The sequence below is a fragment of the Anser anser genome, assembly GCF_964211835.1.
Source record: "Anser anser genome assembly, chromosome: 5".
Taxonomy (NCBI): Eukaryota; Metazoa; Chordata; class Aves; order Anseriformes; family Anatidae; genus Anser; species Anser anser.
This window is the reverse complement of record NC_139725.1, coordinates 28,379,402-28,403,866: the sequence shown is the minus strand read 5'-3', so window position 1 is coordinate 28,403,866 and position 24,465 is coordinate 28,379,402. Positions and strand designations below refer to the sequence as shown.

General features: G+C 46.0%; 1 protein-coding gene and 1 long non-coding RNA gene across 6 annotated transcripts in view; one reads left to right on the top strand and one right to left on the bottom strand.

Moving 5' to 3' along the window:
* The first annotated feature begins 165 nt into the window (after nt 1–165).
* On the top strand, nt 166–22,895 carry BMF (Bcl2 modifying factor). Of its 5 annotated transcripts, none has more exons than XM_083837970.1 (4): nt 166–315; nt 2,030–2,350; nt 3,280–3,443; nt 16,659–22,895. In XM_083837970.1, the coding sequence occupies exons 2-4, from the start codon at nt 2,035–2,037 to the stop codon at nt 16,758–16,760; spliced, it is 582 nt and encodes a 193-aa protein (XP_083694096.1). In that variant the 5' UTR covers nt 166–315; nt 2,030–2,034; the 3' UTR covers nt 16,761–22,895. The 5 variants fall into 5 exon arrangements, with proteins under 5 accessions (XP_083694096.1, XP_083694092.1, XP_083694093.1 ...); XM_083837966.1 differs by lacking the exon at nt 16,659–22,895 and adding an exon at nt 11,552–12,375 and having other exon boundaries at nt 185–315; XM_083837967.1 differs by lacking the exon at nt 16,659–22,895 and adding an exon at nt 10,228–11,545 and having other exon boundaries at nt 198–315.
* LOC310900258 overlaps nt 22,675–24,465 on the bottom strand; it is an 18,779-nt gene continuing 16,988 nt past the window's right edge. The window contains exon 2 of the long non-coding RNA XR_014584956.1: nt 22,675–23,564. This is a non-coding gene — a long non-coding RNA (uncharacterized lncRNA). The remainder of the gene's footprint in view (nt 23,565–24,465) is intronic.

The window sequence follows — 24,465 nt, the reverse complement described above, 5'->3', positions numbered from 1 at the left end:
CCGCCGCCCCCCCCGCCCCTCACGCGCCGCGGCCGTTGCCCCTCGCGCCGCGCCCCGCCCCCCGCTCCCCGCGCTGCCCCATTGGGCGGCGGGCGGGGGCGGGCCGCGGGCGGCGGGGGCGGTGCCGCCGTCAGCTGTTCGCGGCCCGCCCGGCGGCGGCACTTCGGGGCGGGCAGGCGGCGGCGGCGGCTCCCGCTCCCGGGGCGGCCCCGGGGGACGCTCGGCCCCGGCCCGTCCCGTCCGTCGCGGCTCGGCTCGGCTCGGCTCGGCCCGGCCCGGCCCGGCCCGGCCCGGCCCGGCCGGTCCCGCTCCGCGGTGAGTGCCCGTGGCGGCGGAGCGCCGGGCTGCGGCCCCGGTACCGGCGGTCAGGGAGCGGTGTGGGGGCGCGGCGCCGTGCCCCGGGGCGGCGGCAGCGGCGGCGGCGGCTTCGTCTCGTCCCGTCCCGGCTGCCGGCGCGGGGGGCAGCGGCTCGGCGGGGAGCCCCGGCGGCAGGCGGCGGAGCGCGGCGCAGCTCGCGGCCAGCTTTGTTTTGGGAGCTGGCACGCACGTGTGCGCCGAGCCCGCCCAGCTGCACGCCCGCCCGCCCGCCGGGGCTGCGGCCGCCGAGCCCCTCGTGTGCCCGCGGGCGGCGGGGAGAGGCTCGGGGGGGCTGGGGCAAGCCGTCCCGTAGGCGCCTCCGCCGAGCGCTCCGGAGGAGGAAGAAATAAGAGGCGTGAGTGCGGGGGGCAGAGCGAGGCTCGCGGGGGGCTCCGGGCAGGCTGGGTGACGGCGCAGAGCCCTGCAGGGGGGCTTCTGGCAGCAGCCGGGCCGGGCCCTTCGTCTCCTCTCACACATACAGGTGGTGTGGGCGCCGCTCACCTGGGGGGAGATGGGAGCGCCGGGCACGTCCTCACGAAGCTGTTGTTGCTGTCTCCTTCAGGCCTGAAATTCCTCTCGCTAGTCTTCCGTTCTGTTAAATGCTTCCTCGCAAACCAGGGCAAAGGAAGAGACGTGAAGAGTTGAATTTCACTGCCTTGTTTGGAACGGGGTGGAAAGCCTGGAGATGGATCTCTTAGGAGACTGTCTTCCAATGGGGTTAGATGCACAGGTAACAGTAAAGGGACTCGTGGCTTCTTTGGTAAATCTGCTTCTAATGACTGTCTGTTTGCAAGGAGCTCTGAAATAGTGATAGAGGGTTTGTTCGTGTGTTGTTGTTTTTTTTCTTCTACCATCTTTGTCCAATTTTGTGCTGCAGCAGAGCTCAGGAGCTCTTGCTATGGCAATTACAGAAATCCTGAGTTAAACCCTGATGCTGGCAAATGCCTTTTCCTGTAGCAGCAGGACGAGCTAATGCACTGACAGTGCGCATAGACTTTGGGGTGAGGCAGGTAATGGAGTGGCTGCGTTGCCAAGTTTGGGAGATGTCTTCCGTTGAGCTGAGGGAAGAAATGGGAAGTCGAAGGGAAAGTTGGCCCGTGCAGGGAGAAGTTATGGAGAGCTTCACAGAGACAGCTTTGCCAGCTCTTGTGAGTTTTGCAACCGCTGGGATTTCTTAAAAGCCTGGCCTCGCAGCCTTGTGATTATGAGCTTTACTTCATCAACAGTTGGGGAAGAAGTGAATGGGGCATACCATAAAGTTCGAATGCAGCAGGCCAAAGCAGAGCAAACCCCAAAGAAGTTGACTGGCACAGGATAATTTGAGGGATTGGGGTTGCTTTTTACAACCATGTCTCTTCAGTGTTGATGTGCTGAGGCTAGGGGTTGGCTCCCTCCTTGTGACCAGTTGTGGGATTGGAGTCGTGGGTGGAGCCTTGGACGTGTTAAGTTTGGCTCTCTCTGGCCAGGCACTCGAGGACTTTCCACAAAGCCCTGATCTTCGCCACTGAGTCACTCGCCTCTCCTGCCCATGCAGACGGGCTGCACTGGGAGGGAGGGGGGCAGGCAGGCAGGCACGAAAGAAGGACCTGTGCCTTACTGTCCGAGCGGAAGGCGTTGTCTCCTGGATGTGATTCTTGTCTTAGCTGTTTCATCAAATGTCCCTTTATTGCAGGAGCAATGGATCGCCCCAGCTACCTGGAAGAGGACTATTCTAGCCTGGATGGGCTGGACGATGACGTGTTTCACTCTGATGACTTTGGACTTGCAGGTCAGCCTGGTGAGATGACTGCAACAGGCATTTTCACACAGAACCAGTCCTACAGCTGCCTTCTGGGGAGGTTTCAACTATTTCCCCTCACACACTGCTGTGGTCCCGGTGTCAGGCATCCTGAGCAGCAGGACAAGGCAACTCAAACACTCAGCCCGTCCTCTTCCAGTCAGGATGTTATGTTGCCTTGTGGAGTCACTGAAGAGCCCCGGAGACTCTTCTATGGTAAGAGCACTCCAATGTCACCAGCTTTTCAGCAAGGAAACTGTCCCTTCAGCACTTCCCCGATCAGGCAAAGTTTCTTTCATTAGGGCATTCAATTGAAGGACTTAAATTATTTTGCTTCTCTCATACTCCCTGAGGAGAGATGACTTGTATCTTCTTACCCTTGCTTGTCACTGCAGGATCTAGGCGCTTGCTCATTGCTTCTGCTGTACTTGATACTCCCCCTTTTTTTCTTTCGCATTGTTCTGTCACATTTTATTGTACTGCTAGATATTAAAGTGTTCACCATCCTTCATATCCTACCATTTACCTACGTATTTTTTAACCTCTTGTGCTGTCTCATCCACATGGGAAGGCTCCTGGAAGTTTTCGGTGGAGAGATAGAAATGCAACAATTTACGCTTAGTGGGACAGCTTTTAGGTTCTTTCCTGGAGTTAGAGTTGTTAAATATGTAGCATGTCCATGCAATATTTTATAAGTAACTGATAAGACTCAGCTCTGCATATCCGATCCAGCCTTATTTCATATCGGTCCCACTAAATGCCGGAGAAGTCTGACAGAAAAGATGCAGTAACCTTTAATGGGTGACATCTTGAGGCAGAAATGTTGGAAAAAGTGTAGAAAAAACAAAACCAGCACCTCAGCACTTGGTTGAACTATAAACAAGCAAAAAGAACCAAGTGCAAGATCCTATCAGTCATTTGATTAGGGGAAGCAACACAATGTTCTGCTTAATGGATATAAATCTACCTAAAAGCTGAGCATGCTTGCTTGTACGTGGTCATTGTTTGGGCTTCAGAAACTGGACTTTAAAAAGAGTCAAAAAAATCAGGATTATGTGCAGTTCTTTCAGTGTGCATGAAGTGTACCAAATAGAAGAGCTATTCCTTGTGCTGGGAGAACAACTCTTCTGATCTCTGTCTTGTAGGGAACGCTGGTTACCGTTTACACGTCCCTCCAGTTGGCTTTGCATTGGATCCACACCTCCAAGAGGAGCCTCAGGAAGGTCAGCAGGAGGCGCGTGCGGAGGTGCAGATTGCACGGAAGTTGCAGTGCATTGCAGACCAGTTCCACCGGCTCCACATACAGAGGGTAGGGTGTTTCCAAAGGGGAAGGTGGGGGCTTACTTATCCAGGAGTGGTGCTCCTGAAGCCTGGCTCCAGGCATCAGCCAAGCAGGCTGCTGCCTAAGGCAGCAAACTGCCAGCAGTGATGAAAGCCGTGGTATCCCTGTGTATTTTGCTTATGCTAGTTTGGTGGCTCTTTGTAAAGACTGGCAAGTGGAGAGAGGAGCGTGTAGGATTGCATTTACTGCTTGGGAAGGTTGCTGTTGCTATTCCAGCTCTTCTGGTTCATCAGCAGCAGGGTCACTGGTACTTTCTCCAGCAGTCTCCCCCTTGCTTTTTATTACAGCTTTCACTGTTTTCCTCTACCCTCCTCACCACCAGCATTGTCTCTTCTGTGGCACAGCTGGCTGGCTGTGGCTTATATCAGTTCCTCATCTTGGAGATGACAACAAGCCCAGAGTCTGTTTTGACACTCCTTGTTGTTTAGGGATAGTTGTCTCACGTGTTGCAGAGTGTATTTAGATTGTGCTAGACTTGCTAGCAGCTCCTCTGTGAGACAGTCCTAGCTAGTGTCTCAGACTTGTGACTAACTTCCTCACAACAAAAGACAGCTGTAAGATGCCATCGGGTCTGAAAACCACACTCCAGAATCTTTTTTTCTCTATAAAAACAAAACAACAACAACAAAAAAGAAACACTGCTTTTCAAAGAAACCAAATAACCCCAGCATCCTTAAAAACCCAGATTCTTTCTTCCTTGCCCTCCTTTCTCTGTTGAATAATGAAGAAATGAAAATCCTAGCCATACAGAGTTTGGCGCAGGTGGCCAAACTTTAGCAGCAGGTAGCACTTTTCTACTTGCGTGCAAGTCCAACAAGGTGTTGTAGAGTGTGTATCCACTTGCATATGAAGAAGCTAACATTCTTGCTGACTTCAGAGTGTGACTCCAAGTGAGTCAGTGCTCTGTAATTGTGGGATCTGTTGCAATTCTTCTCCAAGGTAAGTGAGGGTCTTTGTCCTGGTCAGAGAACGTGGCCTGTGGCTGGGCAAAGTTTTGGTTCTCTTTGTGACATGAAAGACATGAGGGAAATAGGATTCTTCATATTCAAACAGCATGACTATTAAAGAAGCTGTAACAGGAAGATTAACCTGTAGAGATGTAGATAGGGCGATGAATGTCATTTTGCAAACTACAGAAAATGATGAACCACCGCAAGCTTTTTACCTTACGTTACTAGATTGAATGGGGTTTTCCCCAGTGCCACGTTTTCACTAGCAACAGCTGAAGGGCCCGCTGTCTCCAGCCAGGTTCTCTCAGTTAAGGAAAGGTTTAGCCATCTCTGGAGCGGAGGAGCCCTGGAGCGAAGTGGTGAAACTGGTTGTAACCTGACCCTGTTCATCTCGGGGAGTGCACCTATCTGATGTCCGTGCCTTGGAAACGCATCTGAGAATGCCCACCCAAAACCCTCTGAAACTGCCCTTGCTCTGGCTTTTGCAGCCGCGTAGCCGTGGGTGAGCTGCTGGCTGCGTGTGCTGCAGGGGCTCCCAGTACCATGCTCAGGACTGCAGCCAGGACTGCCCGGCCAGCCGAATTGCGTGTCAGCCAAGCATGTGGGAGAGTTAGTAAACAAAAGCATCCGCCTGCACTGCCCAATCGTGCAGCCAGCAGAGGAGGAGCTCTGCTGTCTTTGTTTGGACTGGAAGAGCAACAAGTAGTAAAGGAGGGGGAGCTGTTCAGCCATTTAAATTTGAAAACAAAACAAAAATACAAAACCTTAACCAAGGATGGAGTAGTTCAGCCAGTGGTTCTCCACAGCCTGACCCTGGGATAGGCCTTGGCATTTGGAACTGTTAAGGGATCCTTTCTTGTCTGCCAGGAAAACTAAGTACTGAGGCACATATTAGTGTCCAAGGCACTTTTCCCCACGGAGTGTTTCGTTGTCATGCCCAGTCCCTTCCCTCCCAACCCTGTGTGGAGGATTTCCTTTGGCTTTTGGCATGGATCTCTCGTGCAGGAGCCCCTCTGTCTTGTGTGCAGTGACTCTTCCCAGCTGGTTGCTGAAGAAGCAAGCAAGTCTCTCCGGAGACACATGAACTGGTTTACAGTGTGTTGTGGTTTGGAAGGGGCAATCTGAGACGTGGAAAACTGGGCTGTCATTTAGCTTGCTGTGAAACTAATCCCAGATTTGGATGCCCAATTCCAGCCTGTTTCAACCATTTGGTCAAAACCAACTTTCCAGAGTGGTGTCTTGAATCAGATTTAGAAAACCACTAAGTTAGTCACACCAGTGTGGTCTTGTGAAGTCCTGAGAGAGAGCAAGTCTGGTTTTCAACAAGCTGTGCCCCTTTTGGAGACTACAAAACATTTTATCTGTGAACCTGTGAAAAGGAGTACATGCTCCTTCAGCAGGAGCTAGGAGGGACTTTCCATGTTGGAGTAAATCATCTGGCCAGCTGAAGGGTTGTCCTCGCGTGGCTCTTGAGTTCTGTGAGACACTCCAGCAGCTCAGGTATGGCTCTCATTTTGCTACTGCAGCAGAAAGGCTGTGTTGACACAAAGGCTGCTGGTTATTGTACATCCCTGGCTGCGAAAGGGAAGGGAACTGAATGGGCAATAGCTGCTGAGGTTGACGTCATTGAGTTGTCATTTGACTCGGCAACACGCACTGTCTAACCCCATCCCACACTGGGAACCCTGGAGAGTCACTGTTATCTCTTCCCTGGGCTCCCTGAGCTATGTGGTATTTGTTTTGTGGTTCTTGGCTATACAAAAGATTTTTGGGTATGCATCTTGTAAGAATAAGAAAATTGGCCGCACCTATGTTTGCTTTTGGCATGTGCACCATTTTCAGGGTTTTATTTCCTATTAATATATTCAACAGAATGCGGTAGTTTAAAACCTGGCTTTTCATCCTTAGAACAGTGCTAGAGCAATAACACAACATTCCCTAGCACTCTGTGGCTTTAATCTTTTTAAGATCCTAATTTATTAGGAAAGGATGGAGCAAAGCTCAGTGTTCCTGAAGCAGCAGCGGTTGATCCAGTTTCCGAAGAGCTCTTCGGATGATGCGTGAGACCACCTGTGTCTTCCGAAGTTCTTTAGTACCTTTTACCTGTCTGAGGCTGTGTAGCCTCTGGCAATGTTTCCTCCGTTATGCATTTCTCACTCTGCCCTTGGAAAACAAACACCTGTGCCTGAGCTTGAAGGGTACACTCAGCGCTATGGAGAGCGGAGCTGAGCTTCGGGTACCTGCTGCTCAGTCAGCAGAGATGTGCTGCCTGGGTTCCCTTGTCCAGGCCATGGCAGCAAGTGCTTGGGCTCTTCCTCAGGTCCTCAGTGCACCCTTGTGCCTTGAGGAGAGGTTTCAGCTTCAACGGACAGTGAATTTTGTGATCTGATGCGCTGCTGGAAGGAATGCGAGTAGAAAGCTAGAGACAAGCAGCAGCAGTGCCGAGCCACCCTATAGGAGCATGTGGGTTATATAAGTGTGAGGTGGATGACACCGTACATCAGTATCACACCCCTCTCGTTTGACCTGATCCACCAAGGCATTGGAACGCTTCAGCTTTTTCCAAATAGAATAACTCCTTCGAAGCAGGCTGCAGCTCTGAGGGGACCATTTTTTCACATTTCTTCTTCATGGTGATAAGATCACTTCACAGGGGATAAAATTGTCTCTTTAAGAGCCAAGGAGTGGTAGCCTTGAACAGTTCTGGGCTCCAGTCCAAGCAGAGCCACTGACTTGCTGTATGACCTCAGACAAGTCTCTTGACCTCCTTGTGCTTCAGTCAACCCATCTGGAAAGCTTGGTTTAAAAAAAGCTGAGCCTCAATGAGAACCAGATGCTGAATCAGAGCTGAGCTTTCTTGAGTAAATAAGTGCATTACAAACAACAACAAAGCCCCTTTCCAACACATCAGGAATCCTGCAGTTGATTTAGATATGCTGACCATGCTCAAATAGCCTCCATGAATCTAGCTATAGAAAACTTTGTTTCTGAATATTCCCCACTTGGTTCAGGGTTCAGCAAATAACTCTTGCTGTGTCACTGTGCTGTGGGCCCGAGCAGCCTGCGGAGTCTGGATGCCTATAACCACCAGTTATGGACAAGCTACCAGACATGTACCCAATTGCCTCAAGTTAATTACACTGAAAATGTCCGGGAGGAAATGTTATTTTCCTTTGAAAGTGAAACTTATTACATTTTGCATATTTTTCCCCCTCTGTGTCTCATGAGAATTATTGAGGCATCCTCTGAGACACTTCTGCTTATGCAACAGGGAGCCTGAGTGTCCTGTCAGAAACTTCTCAGTGCAGGATGATGGGTGCACGGCATTACATGTGCAATACTCATCCCAAACTCCACCAGGCTTTCTCCATTGTTTACTGAGGACATTCAGGGAATTTTTAACAGTTACTTTTTTCTTTTTTAACTGGAATTGTTTGCAAGAAAGTGTTATGACTTTACTTTAAAAGAAAAGAGAAAAAAAAAAAAAACAGAAAAGCTTTCTAATAATGTAATGCAAAGATTCCCAAACTGTCCTGCAGCTGAGCCCGTAGCACCAGCAACTCCTTACTCGTACCTGCAGTCTCTTTGAGACTTGGGGTAAGTGCTTTCATTGATTTGTTTCCAGAGTAGGTTAGTACATCTCAAGATCTCTGCTTCTAGCTAGCGCTGGTTGGTCCCTGCTGCTGCTGCACAAAGCAGGGGATCTTCTGTTCAGCTCTGCTGGCTGTGGGATGCCAGTTGGTACAGAACTTGAGCTTCTGGCTCAGGATGCAGGAGCATGACATGGGAAAGAACCAGATTGAGAATTCCCTACATGGGTGAGCCCAGTTTAGAGGGCAGGGGAGAGACTGGGTATGAGGCTGGGAAGACTGAGAGGCAAAGCTGTAGAACTGGGATACTAGGCTTGAGGAATCAAGTGTGCCATAGCGGGGAAGAGGAGTTCACACAGTCAGTGGAATCAGAATCTAGATATGGGAAAGTGGGGACAGATATCTTTTTTTCTTAATTTTGTTAGATATTTTTTTTCCATTTTGACAAATGACAGGGAAGGAAGTGGTGGGCTCAGAAGTGCACCTTCCCTCATGTGGATAAGTGACACTGCAACCTGTTGCCCCTTGCCTTGCACCTGTTCTGATGTTTCCCAAATCTTGCTGCCTGTGGAGCTGATTACTTGACATTAGGTTAAAAGAAACTTGCTTGACCCTTTCAGTTCTGACATGAAATAAAATTCTTCGGTGTGTTAAGAAAGGAAATGAAGAGCAAGAACATAAATCCATGTTTCTCCTATATTTTGAATGTTGCATACACTTTTGGTTTCCTTTCTTCCTCTACAAATGATACAGGAGAACTGTAAAAGGTTCAGAGAAAGGCAAGAAGGATGATGAAATTTCCATACATGTAAAGAAAAAATGGCCTAGGACTGAAAAGGCTAAGACAGACAGAAAGCAAGGGGGATATGGCAGCAATATTAAACAGAAATCAAAAGTGATGTGAAGGAATGGATAAACTTGCTTATCCCAGTACAAAGGCAAAATCAAATCAAGCTAGTAGGAGCCAGCTCAAAGTAAATAAGATGTCTTTTTTCCATGCAATAAATAGCTCTGGAACTCCTTTTCAAGAGACATTGTGCATCACAGTTCTTTACCTGGGTTCAGGGGGAACTGGCGCATGTTTATGGCCATAGAAAGGGTCACTAGGTAAACAGAAACCAGATCTGACTCAGGAAGTCGTAAACTCAAAATAGTTAGATGCTGAAAGAGTATTAGGGGGAGCTATTGCATGTACTTGCTCTCTCTGCTTTTCCTCAGGCAGCCACAAAAGGCTGCTGTTGGAGGCTGGGCTGTATGAACTCCTGATGTGGTAGTTGCATACAACCATTATGCATTAGTTTAATAAAAAACAGAACTTTTGTATCAGTGTAATCTATTCTTTTTCTCTATGCTTTCATCTGACAAAAGATTTAAATACATTATGGTTTTTGTTCCTGCTTGAAAAAGTGGATAATGTTGAAAAGCAAAACTTCCTGCCTAACTCTGGTAGAGGAAGTGGGCAGAGGATAAGGGAGCCTGGTGACAGGAGAGAAATGAGGACTCTGTAACAGACTGCTGTGAATCCTTCACGGGGTGTGTTTTCAGGCAGTGGGGCTACAATCTCAAAACATCACAACTGCTGCTACTAAAGGATACGGAATAATCCTTTGGGACAGTACAAGTGATATATAGTGAACTATTTTACAGTATTTCTGACATCACCTGCAGTCTCATGGTGTGCTTTAAATAACATACGGTACTTCTTGTTCTCCTGTAAAATCCCAGTGTTCTTTGCAGGCTGTGTTCCATTTCTTCAGTTCTCACAGTACCACATGAACCACGGCAGCGGTGATGTGCTTTCCACTCAGAGCAGTCAGACAGTTGAGAAATTATTTTTCAATTAAGAAATAATTGTGGTAATATCCCACTTATTTTTTAGTGTGGGAGAGTAGGAAATGCAGGTTATAACTTGTCTGAGATCATGCAGTGATCACCGACTGGAACCCAGTAGTTCTGCCTCCAGTCCATGCTTAGATTGGTTGATCTTATTAAGATACTGCCATCTCTTAGGGGGATGATGAGATGCTTGGACTGATTATTTATGGTAGGAGTGTGTATGTTTGTATTTTACTCAATTAAGTTTTATGGTGGAAAGGCAGGGAAGCAAGGGCCCAACTGCGGAGTCCTCCTTTGTTTCAAGCCATTGAAGGGGAATGTCCTGCTAGCCTTTTATAGTCTGTTTTGTTGTTTTGGTTTTTTTTTCCTTGGTAGCTACCCTCGCCAATGGCAAAGTAATCTTTCTGAGGACTGCACCGCAGCCGAAAGAATAGCAATCTAAAAATAAAGCAGTGAGGCAACTCCCGTTAACCCTAATGAGGCGTTCTGATGTAACCCGTTACCCCCGGCACCCTGCAGCCGTCCTCAGCGAGGCCCTCCGAGCAGCCCGGAGCCCCCGAAGGCCGCGCTGACCTCGGCGAGCGAGGAGACGTGGGCTGAGGGCGCCGTGCGTGAGAAGGGATCTGCCGGGCAGTGTTTGCGCTGCGGCTGCCGTGTTTATATCGCTCGCTAAATTTAGCCTGTGAGTCATCCGAGCTGCTGACGAGAGGCGGCTGTGCCCGCAGGCTCCGGCGCTGCACCTGCCTGCCCGCGGCTCCCCCGGCGCGCTCGCCCCGCCGGGGTGTTGTCCTGCAAAACTTCCCGAGTTTTACTTTGACCGAAACCCCGAGGTACGCCGTAGTCACCAGGGGGATCACCCCCGCGCTGGATGGTGCCTTGGAGTTGGTGTAAATGCTGAGTAAATAAATCTGCCCCCGCTGCCCGGCTGGGTGCTGCGCTGCTGTCTTCAGCTCTTGCGGAAGCGGAGGGATGGCCTGGGCTTCTCTTCTGCACCCTCACCTCTGAAATGCAGAGGAGCAAGCCCTGCCCCGGCGCTCTCCTGAGGGTGAGGCAGTACCAGGTGCGGCCTGTGGAAATGCAGGACCCTTATTTACCTCCCCTTTCTCACCCCCGCGGTGGAAAATAACTCCCCGTGCCCCGGGCCGGTGCAGCGGGCCTGGGAAAGCGCTGGCCGGTGGCTGCCCTTCCCAGCTCGCAGTCAGCTGCCTGTTGCCATGGCGCCTGTCTGCTTCCACTTCCTGCAGCCTCGGCACAAGAGGAAGGCGCGAGCGAGCGGCTGCCTGCTTGTTTTCGAGCTGCGAGACGGCCCGGGAAGGGCTCACCTGCCCCGCTGTGCCCAGGGCCCATCTGAGGTCCGCTGCTGCCCAGGCCAGCACTACGCCTGGGTGGGTCTCTGCCCTGCACCGGGTCCCAACCCGCCAGGTTTCCCTGCACACACTCCTGCGCATCCTTCTCCTCACAGGCACACGTGTTGCTTATCTCGCCTCACAAAGCCCAGCTGGGGCTCTGGCCAAGGGAACCGTACTTGGGAGAAGTCTCCCTCCACCACAAACGTCGCCCATCGCAGCCAAGCCAGGGGCTCTGCAAGGCGGGAAGGGCCTTGTCCTCCCTTGTGCCGCCAAGCTCCTCTTTCATTTGTTCTCTGTTGCTGTCTCCTTCTTTTCCTTTTTTAATTTTTTAAACATGCATTATTCTTCAGTCATTCGGAATCACAGCTGGAAAGATCTGGATTTGACTTCCACTGGCCTGCATTTCTCTCTCCAACTGGGGACACCTTCTGTAACCTCTGTTGCCTTGGGGACTGTGACTTTCTAGTCTTTCTGAGCTGAAGCATGTTTTGTGGTAGCACAATGCGCCTCCAGCCACCTGGCAGCCAAAACAGCCTTCAGCGATGAGTCAGCAACTGCTCCCGGTGTGCAAGTATTTTTGTTTTCAGTGAATAAATAAAACCCCAACAACTTACTGCTAATGCTTGTATTAGTCATTAAAGGAAGAATGACGTTTTTATGTGCACATAGGCCAGTATTCTTCTTTTGCTATAATATTGCCATTTATGTCCATATTTTAAACCTTCCAGTTAAGACACGATCGGACTTTGACCCTTAATGATCTGCAAACCATGAAGCGAAGTCAAAAATTGCCCACAAGCTGACGAGGGCAGACAGGTGCATGCTTCTGTATGTGTGATAGGAACGTGCCATACCCACATACAATAGGTGTATATGATGAACATATTCTTTATTTTTCAAAGATATTAATGGCACCTCCATCAGATGGAAATGTGAATCCTATTCGTCTGTTAAGTCGTTACGCCTAAGGACTCAAGAAGCTGGCAGAGGGACAGAATTTTCTTTCAGGTGTATTACCCATACTATTCTTCCCTTGAGCACATCGTTCAAGGGCTTGAAAGGAGCAAAAAGCTTTTGATATCTGTGGTGGTGTTTCACAGATGTATATTTGTATACTGACAGTGTTAAACATGTATTAGGAGTAATAATTATGGGGAAGGAACAAATGCCAGGTCAGTTCTGTCTCTCTTTTTTTTGTTTCCAGTAAGGTTCTTGCAATTTTTATGTGTTTGTTTACCAGTTTTCTGGCTTTTACCAGCACAGTTCATGGAGTAGGGTTTGCTAATGTACTGTTACTTCTGCATAGTACACTTTTCCTGTAAAATGCCCTTTCCTTTCCTTGTGACTCACTGAAGCATTCATGCTAACATCTCAGACAGACAGTCTCTTAAGGATATCCCCTTCAAAAAGCAGCAGCTGTGATAGGAAATGTTTTTATGTGTTTCCAGCTTTGTGTTGACTTACTGTATTCACAACTCTAGTTTTCTTCAGTCTCAGCTAGTGTAGAGGGCAAAAGGGGTTTCTTTCCATCTTGGGAAAGGAGGTTTGAAACGTTCCTTGTGTTACTGCTACATGGAGGTAGCAAAGTGTTCATCCGTGATACCTTACTGCAGTAGTGATTCTGAGGTTTGAAATGCTTTGGTGAGGGTGCAATCAGCATAGCAAAGCTTAGGAAAAACATAAACCTGTGCCACAATAGCCTTGAGTCTGTAAGAGTTGACTTGAAACATACCACATCTGAAAAAAATCAGATGTAGAATTCATGGAGTCATTCTCCTGGGCTTTCTGTCCTTCCTGGCAGCTGAACTATACCACAAACACCAAAAATAAAAATAAAAATAAATCCCAACACCCCCCTCAAAAAAAAAGAAAACAGTCCTGAGATATTTGAGTATTTTGGTCTTGGCAGAGGCATATCTAGGGAAAAGCTACTGAAACTTGCAAGAAGTACTTTTTTTTTTAGGCTCAGACAGATCTTTCTATAAATTGGTTTCTCTATCTCTATTGCAAAGAATATCTGTGGCTCTTGCCCCACACTGAACTGGTGCCGCAGAAAGCAGCTCAGCCCAGCAGTGAAGCCATAGTTTTGTAAGCCGTGGTGGCTAGGCTTGCCACTGATGGAAGCAGTCCAGCTTGCTCCTCTTTTCTCAGGCTGCCTTTCTGTTGTGCTGGCACAAGCATCAGTTTGACTACATGGTGACGTGGATCAGATGGATTAGGGATGACCTGATCAATAGTAGAGGTAGCTTTTTTGCCAGATTAGCTCTGGTCTTAATCACCTTCCTGCTCTGGTTCACTTTCCAGAATTAGTGGAAGGAGAGGACAGTGCGAGCAGGCTACTTCAGTCTGCAAGCCAGTGAAAGTGTGTGTGAACTGCAACCCCATGGAAGGAAATGCCGGCTAAATATGGACCCAGGAAAATAGAAGCCCTGCAGTCTAAGAATAAAACCTAGAAAGCTGCCCTCGGCCTGCTGAGAGGCTGTAGGCAATAGGTTGCCTAGTGCTCCATTTTTTAACTTCAAAACAAAATTAATGGTATAAATGTCCTTCACAAAGTGATTTGAGATCTTAAGCTTTTATAAGGAAGGGAAAACAAGGCTGAAATAATTCTTATTCAGCTCTTCCTTGTGTGGAAATCTCATTGAGTGTATCAGGTAAATAGTAGGAAACATTTTTAACTGGAGAAAGAAGAAAATGCTGTACCAAAAAAGTAGCTTAAATAGGGAGTTAAATTAACATGGTAGAGTATGAATATTAAAAAAAAAAAAAAAAAAGAATTTTAGAATTAGTGCTTGCGATACTACATCCCACTGGTTCTCTTGCAAATCTGTAGCCCTTCTGAAAGTAAATATCTAAGTCATATTTACCAAACAAAACCAAAATCCAATACTCTTTCAAAGTCCTTTTCCTCTTAAATAAATAAATAATAAAAAGGAGGAAGATGAGCTCTCTCCTTCCACTATTTGTCCCTGAACACAACCTTTCTTTTTTCTTTCTTTTTTCTTTTTTCTTTTTTCTTTTTTCTTTTTTTCTTTTTTTCTTTTTTTCTTTTTTTCTTTTTTTCTTTTTTCACCTATCACAGCAAAGAACAAAGAATGATTGCTTCTAAGTTGACATTGTGACATTTACAACTTCAGGAGTAGAGAGAGTGTTTAGAAATCTCTTAAGGTGTGTGAGAAGCCCAAAGCAGCCTCCTACATGAAGTGGGACATTAAATACGGGGGTTCCTGCACATAGTTGTCCTTCTGACAGGGTGGAGTAGTTGAAATTGTACGTGCCAGATCAGCTGAGATGTATTTCAAGTTCAGGATTTAGATACCAATTTTTAAACTTCCTTTTACATTTCCTATACTAGCTCCCTATAAGACACTTCTTCACCCTTTTGGTTGCCAATGGAATGAAATTATCTGCCAAAGTGACAGTATTGCCTTCAGAGCACCTCTATGTTTGTCCATTCTGCTCTCCTAGCATAGTTCGCTGTTTGTGGAAACTGCAGCAGAAGTTATTGTGCTTGCATGCTGCTTCATTGACATGCTACATGGAAGATCTCCCTTTACGGATTATTCAGCTTAAGCCACGATAGCTTGGTAAAAACATGGTATCTAGATGTCATCAGAACATTGTGGTTCCACATGCGTGTTTGAGCAGGCTTGGAAGTGTGGAAAAGGGTGAGAAAAATCTCTGAGTTTGTTTGACAAGGAAGGACAAGCCTGGTCAAAAGGAGAGGTGAGCAGCAAAACAACAAGCATCTTGCTTTTTGAGAACAACTCGGGCGTTGGTAACCCAGCCACAGAGGACAGTTTATGAAAGACTTGTTTTCATGTAAACCCAGCCATGTCTGGACAATCGGGGCTGGTTACTTTGAAATAAGTGATACCAGGCTCTCGAGTTCCCATCTGTGGGCGATGCTCCAAACAGACGGGTGTCGAAATGTGTGATTAGAGCTGTGTGAACTCTCCTAACTCCAGGAGACAACCATTCGGTCTTGACGGTAAGCAGAACGAACCACTGCTAAGATGCAAGGTGAGCACAGGTTTTCTGAAGCCTGTCGGGTGTGTGCTTGTGATTTGTGGGCACGGATCTGCCCGTGCTGAGATACAAACATAACCAATGTAGGGGGGGGCTTTGAAGAACCGCCTATTGACACGTCTCCAGTATACTAACTCCAGTTGCAACCCTCTCTTATTTGTGATTACATAAAGAATGCCTTGCAACCGTGTTGTTCTGCCCTGTTGGGCTACTCTAAGTTGAAACATCTTGTTCGTATAATGTGCTTCAGTGCTCTCATGAACTCCTGTGTGCTGAGGCAGAGTTGTTGGAAGCCAGTCTTCTGTTTCCTTGTCTGCTGGGGACGGGGGCGGGGGGACTGGGGCTGGGGCTGGGGCTGGTTTGTTTTCCAGAAATGATCAGTCCTGCTTAGCAAATATGGAATTCTGGAGGAGAAAACAAAGCCTGACTTCTAATAGAGGGGTGGTTATTGAGGTGAAATAGTATCCCAGGCTGGGCAATGTAAAGAGAAACCCACCTGTTTGTATGAGATGCCATTAAAGTGCGGGAAGGTGGGGGGATAATAGGAGCCACTTTTGCAGGGCGATTACACACAACAAAAGAAGGAACAGTGTCCCTGCCCCAAAGCTGCATTATGGAGCCTGGTGTCCCCCTGAAACTCAACTCCCATGTTTCTTCCCTGACAATGGGACCTGAAATAACCTCTTGGTTTGGGTTTTTTGTGTGTTTTCAAGTATGTTCTTGCTTAAGGTTTAATTGGCTCCAGTCAGTAGGAAAGGGCTCCAAGGCTGATTATTTATGGCTTACTGTCAAAAGTGGCTATAAAAAGGGCAGTATTATCTTGGAGATGCTGGGAAGGAAAATGTGGTGGGGGGAGGGCGGGGGAGTGTGTGTGTGCACGAATGTGTTTTCTTGTACTAGATGAAATCAGAGTTTTGCTGTCTCAGCAGTGTGGTTTAAATTGAAGATTAACCCTTTGACCTTCACGGTGTCAAATCACTTACAGATGGATCACCAGTTATATTTTTTTCTTTTTTTTACTTTTGGGGTGAAGGGGGGCTTTTTTTTTAAAAAAAAAAAAAAGGAAAAAAAAAGGTTGTTTGTTCATGCAGCTGGGGCTTTTGAAAGGCTCAGAAGCCAATCTGATTAAAAACAGCACTTGGCTAAACTCTGCAAAATCCTACAAGCAAAAAAAAAAGTTTAATCCTCTTGTGCACAATGCATAAAGGGTCTGCTCTTTTCTTTTTGTAATGTTAGAGCTACAATTATTTCTGGAGAACTTATCATTTCCCTCTCTCCCCTCATCCCTTGCTGCACCCCCTTGTTATGCTGATGGGATTAAAGTGTCTGCTCTTGAAAAGTGTAACTGAGTTGTTATTGGAAAAGAGAAGTGGTATGTTGCAATTTTAGAAATATAAATAACTTTGTTTCAACTGTTCTCCTCTACAGCATCAGCAGAACAGAAATCAAGTGTGGTGGCAGCTTTTTCTCTTTCTACACAACTTGGCCTTAAATGTGGAGGCGAACAGGAACCACACTGGGCAGAGGTGAGCTTCACCCACCTGTTTCAGGCCACATCCAGTCTGCAGGGAGCACTGAACAAACACTGGTTCAGGGGAGAGACATGCACACCGCCGGCCGGATGTGAGGACTCTGAAATTCTTCTACTCGTCTTCAAGTTTGGGGTTTTATGGACTCCTCTTTGCTGCTCCCTGCCCTGCGAGGCAGGGAGCTCTTGTCCAACACTGTCGAAGGAAAGCCAGAATGTGGGTGTGTTTGGTAAAGCTTGCTGCTGGTTCCCCGCACCGGTAACCTCTGTGCAGGAGAGGCAGGTATTAGGCTAACAGCTTCCTCTGCCCTGTTCGTTAGTCAGTGATAGAGTGCAGGAGTGTCATTTTGGCTGCTAGTTAAAGGTGATGTCGGAATTGATGACTCTAAATGTACTGTGGGTGTTTTCACGAGCAGAGGTGCTTGATTCCTCCACGAAGAAAGTTCTTGTTACCAATGAAACATGCGAATAGTTTATATCCAGCGGCTTACTTGTTTTCTGAGTGGGTTTATTTCTTTGTATCTTATGTGAGAGAAAATCACAATGAAATCTAATCTCTTAAATCTTTCCATTGGGCAGCAGTTGCAGCTCTCTCACATGAAGTTGTTCTTTGTCATGGCCACTGATAGACCAAACTGTTTCGGTACAACATTCTTAAAAGCCTTTCTGAAGTTACTGGTGGCTATTAATTTCCACCACTGTTTACTTCCAGTTGAGTGTTCGCAGTGCCCATAAGCCAGCAAGAAACTGAAAACCGTGGAATATGACACAAGCATCATTCTTCTACAATGCTAATGTATATGCTTTTATTAGTGTTATGATGGGTGTTTGTTTTGTTCTTTTCTTTCCTCTTACCATAATGTGGTTGGTTAGGAAGGCTTAGGTCCCAGGCATCTGGTAAAATTGCTTCAGGATTTGGCAGGGATATGAATTAGCAGCTAGTTTGACACACACTGTACAGTCTATCCATTACTCCACTAAGTAATGTTTGAAGGCTGCTGTAAGCATATACTGACTAGCAGCAATAATATTACTTTAAGGGAGATCTCCTTGCAGTTCCTGGTTTGTATGCACTCAGAAGTTTGTCCGTATGACTGACATTATTGGACCAGTGCAGGGAAATTTCCCTACCAAAAGGAAATAGCCTTAAAGATCTAAGGCTACTTCTGTGTAGCCTTAAGTATCATTAATTCACAAACCCAGTGGTAACTACGGTAGAATTTTAACAGAAAACCAATACAGACTTTATTTTTTTCAGACCATTTCCATATTTCCACTGCAACTTGTTGTAGATCTGAAATTATAAAACTAGCTTGAGGAAGATCTGTCCAGAGAATTGTTCTTCAGCCCTGTTATAAATGTTGATTTCAGATACTGAGAAATTCTTCTGCTCTTGGTCCACTCTGAAAAATAAGCATTACTGTACGGGAAGAGTAGTTTACTTGCACATACACTTTCTTCTCCACCCCTGTCTGCATATCCTTCTCTAATTCATGCTTTCTCTGGTATTTTGTATAATCTCATCATTGCACTGTCGTGTCTGGTAACAATTTACTGAACACAGTTAAATTTGGACTTTCTCCCTCTTTCCCAGCCCCATTTTCTTGATTTGCATCCTGCTTTACTGTGGCAAAATGTGCTTTAGCTCCATGAAAGAGGTCCCAAAGCCTTTTTCACTTTTGTATATTCACAGCCACTCTCTTTTAACGTAATGAGAGTTTATGTGAGAAAAGCTTTTTTTCTCCTCTTCTGTTATTTTTCTAGCTAGTGCTAGAGTAATATGTTTGTCCAGGATGATTAATAATTCATACAAATTAATCTCAAGTAATATTTTAGGGGGTGGGTTTTAGGAGGGTGGAAGGTTCTTGGGGGGAGAGGGGTTGTTTTTGTTTTTGTATTGTTTCTTTAAGCATGTGCACTACAGAGTTACCCAGAGGGATACAAGTGATACCTTTTGCCGACTATGCCACGGCAGCATGGAAGCCGCTCTCGACCCGTGTTTGCAGAGATGAGGCTTTCCATGCCTTGCCTTGCACAGTCTGCTTGGAGTAAACGCTGGTCACTGGAGAATGAGGACTTTAACGGGGGAAAGCCTGAGGAGTAGTGCAAGCACAGACTGAACTGGGGCCCCCTGGGAAGCTGGATGCTAAGGGGAGGACTCTTAAAATGGAAGGTCTTGAGGAGGCTGGAGTGGAAGTGCTGAGGCTCAGGAAGCAACACAGCAGTGCTGCCTGCCAGCATACTCTAGGACATGATGCTTGCATTTTGTCACTGGATACCAGGGCCCCTTTATCAGGCACAGTCACAAACCAGTAGATCAAAGCTTCATCCTAACAGCCCTGCAAACTATGAAAGACTCAGCAAGTGCACCTGACAGCTAAAAACCATTGTGGGCTTTCCCCTTCCCTTCTGCCTTGACTTGACTACCAAACAGGCCAATAATGCCGGTGTCTGCTCTGGATACGTAAGCTGGAAAGATAGATCTGGTGTTGGCACTTTCTGGTGTTGTGACCCTACCGGTTTATCTAGGATAAGACTGTTCTCGAGGTGGAGAAACAAACACCTGGAATTGTTCTGCAGTCAGGCCGACTGCCTGAATAGAATCATTTGGCTCAGGGAAAGACACATCTTTGCCAGTCCGTATTTCCCAGTGTAACAACAAACTTATCAAAACTGGTCATGCCAGGGTTTTAAGTTAAAACCTCCTTGAACAACAATACTTCATTGGAGACATAGGGCTAATCCTAGACAAAGGCTGACTTCCTGCAATATGCATGGTGGTTACTGTTGCCAGAGATTTGCAACCACTGATAATATATTTTAATTATATTCCATATCTGCATATCTTGGAGAAAGGAAATACGCTCTGTCAACCCAAAAGTCTTATTTTGCTTTATGTAGATTTTGAGGGGCAGGCTGGCTATTCACTTGAGGAAAAGTAGCTGCTTCATGCTTATAGTCTCACCTACTTGAGGAAATAGTGGGTACTTGTTATTTCTTTTTTCCTTCTGGCCTGGTCAGATGATTCTGTCTTCTCTGGAGGGTGGGGAGATTTCACATATTTATCAACAAATACACAGATGCACATCCCTCATGTGATCACTCTTTTGTTTGTGACCCATTCCATGTTAGTGAGTACCATTCAGCATGCACTGAGGAGATCGTCCCCTCAGAGAGCCTCTTATAGTGTGACTGCAGACATAGGCTGATTGTTTGGGGAGCCACTTCCAAGGAATGTGGACTAAGTCCTGTTGGTGAAGGAGTATGCTAGAATCTTTTGATACCAGGTTGTCTTGGCAAAAGGACTGGGATACTGTTTCTCTCTGTGTTGTAAAACTACAGTCTAACAATTTAGGGAGAGCAGATGGATCTTCCTTCTAAAACAGACTCCTAATTTTAGCAAGCAGTTCTTAAGAAAAAGTTTGAGCTGCTGCTGATGGTACCAGCAGTGTTGAAGTGTCTTGCTTGCCTTTCACACATCTCCAGAACAGCTTCAGACCTCAGCTCTCTCTCCTTGAGAGATGGATGGAGGTCTTGGCATCCCTTCCCAGCTTCCCACCCTTTTGAGTATCTTGTAACCCTGGCCATCCTGGGATCCGGTAGGCCTGGTGCTAGTAGGGAATAGTTAGTTTTACTTTTGTTTCCTGCAATTCTTGAAAGCTGAGCCAGTAATCACAAGGTGATTGCCCAGGGATAGCTGCAAACTGCCGTAAGTAGGATACAACAGAGGCAGAAGAGGCAATGAATTTGCATAGAAGGGGTTGCCATTGGATTTGTATGTGGGGCTGCAGACTTCTCCCAAGGTGCTGATAATCTCTGGTAGCGCTGAATTCCTGCATAACATATCTCAGTTTAAATAGCTGGTCGGGATTAGACGGTTGTTGGCTAAACTTTCCGTAGAAGAGTCCTGAAAGAAACATCCCTATCAGCCTTTGCTTTGGAGGCAGGTATCAACAAGGGACTAGAGGAGAGGAACCCAGTCCTTCTTGATATAGAAAGGGTGATTGCAAAGACTTCTTTCTTTCTACTGGCTGTTTACTTTGTCCCCCCAAACTTGGATTAAAGTTTTATGAGATGTGTGCATGTGAGGTTACTACAGTCCTCCATAGCAGTTGCTCCATAGCAGTCACTGGAGCTGTACCCGAGACTGAACTTCATTCAGCACGGGGCTTGGCACTCTTCTGGGAAACTGCAGATTCTGCCCATTAGTAGGTCTGGGAGTTTCTTTTCTAAGGAAAAGGAAAAAGACTTGAGGCAGTTGTTGCATTGTGACCCCCTCAACTCTGTAAAATGAATTCCATCCTTCTGCTACTGGTCCTGACCAATATCTCTGCTGAAGCTGTGGGAATGGTGAGACTGTGACAGGCTGGATGGTGTGCTATTGAGGGTATTTTTAAAGGGAAAAATACAGACGGCACATAACGTATGTGCTAGAAGCCAAACAAGAATGCAGAAATGTGGAGGTCTTGCCTTATTTTACCAGCTCTATTTACTTCAGGATTATAAGTAAAAGGACCATGGATTGCTCATCCATATTCATGGGAGCTCTGCACATGGACCAAGCACTATAGAGTATTAGCATAATTTGACAACAAAGGTTTTTAATTATGTCATTGAAAAGAGTCTGTCTTTCAAACTGGCATTTGTGATCATTTACAAAAATGCCTACCTGTTGCCTTTGATTGTTTTAGCAAGAAGAAATACCTCAAGGAATTGATAAAAGATCACAGAACAATCTTTTACAGTTCCTATAGACTTCAGTGGTCTCTGTTTCTTTGGTTTGCATGTGTTCACGCAGGTGTTACACAGCTCAGTTCTTCTCCACCAGGAAAAGCAGAAAAGACCAAACACATCAAATGCACTGGAATGTAATTGTGTGTGTGTGCCTGTGTGTGTGCGCGTGCGTGTGCATGTGTGTGTTCTTAAATTGAATGCAGTCTGACATCCCCTACCCCTTCTTTCTTCCATGTGCCTCACCTTTCCCCTAGCCACAGAAAGGAGGGTCTCTTCCTGTGAATCCCATGCTGGAAGTTGGTTTCTGGGAAGCGAAACCTAATGTCTGTGGGCTGTTTTTTAAAGCCATGTTTCAGTTCTGTCTTCAGACTCTTAGCTGCCTTTGGGGAATGGAGGGGTGGGAAGGGTAGATTCTTAAACTGTTTTTAAAATCTATTATGAAAATTTTGCATGTATAAAGTTATTCTTAAATCTAAAGGAGTCTCCCTAATTTGTAGACACAGCTCCAGGAGAGCATCGTCACAGATTCCTCAGCTCCATTTTTTATCAGACTATTATGAAAGACAATTCTAATGGCAAAAGGGGGAGAGACTGGTGTGACATAAAGACAACACTGTCAGTATCTTCTTCAATAAAAGTCAGAAGCTAGGCTTCTAATCGAGAAATTTCAAAACAGCCCAAGGGATTTGAATGTCTGTTTCCACTGGGTATATATGAAAAACCTGCCACTAAATTTGAGTTTGGGTGTCTAGAATGTTGTTTTGTTTTGTTTTGGTTTTGGTAAAACTTACAATGTATCTCTTCTTCCATTCTCTTCAATGGTATATAGTACAGTCTCCCATGTTTCTAGGTAAAATTCACTGATGAGAATACTGTGAAATATGGATTTGTATTTTCTCCCTTCTCCTGCATGATTTTTCTACTTTTATGGGATACATTTTGTTTTTCTTTTTTAAAACTTCAGAGTCCTTCATCTGGAAAACCAAAAGGGTAAAACGAGCTAGAATTTGCAGTGTATTTAATAAACTTTCCATTACCCTCAGTGGAGGGTTTCCCCATGGTTTCTAATGTTCAACAGAATATTATACTGTCCTGCTGCAGAAGTAAATCTGATGCTCTCCTGTGAGATTTCTGTCTGGATTAGTCCTGAAGTGCACACACCTTCTTTGCCATGGACTGAGACCCAGTGAGAATGTAGCATTTTGTTTATCCTGGTTGTGTGCCTCCAGGACTCCTGCCTGTACCAATGGTGACTGGGCAGTGCTCCTTTTTTTTTTTTTTTTTTGTATCTGTGCAGTATATTTGCTTTGTGCTTTCTTTCTTTGGTGCTTTTTAATACTTTAATACTTGGATTTTTTTTTTCTAATAACTGGTACAGTTTTTAATAAAATTGTTAAATTCTTTGTCTGTGTTCTTTGTTTTATTTTTAAGGGATGGGAGGGCATTCCCACAGCTGGCCAGTTCTTGGGTTACCTAAATTGGTGATACAGTTTTGGTTGTTCAACTTTGAAAATATCTGGTTGATCCTTTTATGTGTACCCTAAAACCACACCCTGCAGCAAAGACACATTTTTGTTTCCAAACTGGACTGCTGTCCTTGGGCACAATTCAAGTCATGAAATACTCTTTCAAGGAGGGATATTCCCGTGCTTAGATAGAGAACTGCTGCCAGTTGAAGCTGTGCAGTCAACTTGGAGCTGCACTGTTAACTTGCAGCTTCAAATCGGGAGCCTGAGAATTTCCTTCTCTTGAGAACATACATAGGATGCATTCTCCAAATCTGTAAAATGTGACCTTTGATTGATGGCTGCTTACCTTCTGCCTGGGAGGTACATTCAGAGGCACCTCAGGCCTTGAGGATAAAGACACACATTGCATGGTAGTCTTACCAGGGAGGTGCAGTTCTTGCTGGTCTTCTGACATAAAGGCAGTGGACAAAGGTGGCTGCAGCTTTCAGAGGGCTTGTGATGACTCCTCCAAATACAAAATTGTGAATGCCTTGGCCATCCAAAATACACAGCAAGATATGTGATTTGGTAGTCATCAGGCCTCTCCTGAAGTTTTACTGCATTCTATAAGGAAAGAGAAAAAGTATGTCCATTAAATAATGACAGTTAAACTGGGTAGAGCGGAAATGAGAGGTGTGTATTGTAAATTATTTATAGTATCATTGATCCAATTCCTTCAACCACATGCCTCCACCAATGTGATCATTTTTTTGTACAGTGTTCATTGGGAGGCTTTAGGAAACTGAGTTAACAATCTTAATCGATGTTAAGTTGCCTCTGCTGGTGTGTGCCCGTCACAAAGGGTCTTTCATTCTCAGAACACATGATGTGGGTGGTATGAAAAGCCACATGTGCATCTAAGCCCACAGGGGGAAAAAGACAGTTTTTCTTTTCATTGTATTAGATCTACTGAAAGTGTGTCCCCTGGCCAGTATCATGTGACTATGAAAGAGCCTGTTGTAGCACACTGATACGCGGGGACAGCACTGAGATTGACTTAGATGGGAGTGTTGGCTCTGAATTTGCTGATTCTCATTAAATTCTTACCATTAATCAAACTCTCACTCTTAAAATCTTTCGTAATTCTTGTATCAAAGAAAATAATCGCCTTTACAAATGAACTGTTGTAATGCTACCCCAGAAGGATTTGCCAAGGCAGCAGAATGCATTGCACCTTGCTCAAAACAAAGGCAAGTGCACAGTTGCATGGACTGCTTTCCTTCTGAGATTGCCTGGATTAATCTTGGCTTTCTTGTTTACATCTGTCACAACCTGCTGCCTGTCATCTGGCCATGGCAAAGTAGAGTCGCTGCATGGAAACGTTGTCAGGGGTAGGCATCAGGACCAACACTACTAACATTTCCATTACAACAGACATTAATACATACAATTATTTTAGTTTGAAAGAAATTAGACTTTAGAAAATACTTTAGAAAACTTTTTTTCTTAAAATCTTAAGCCTGCA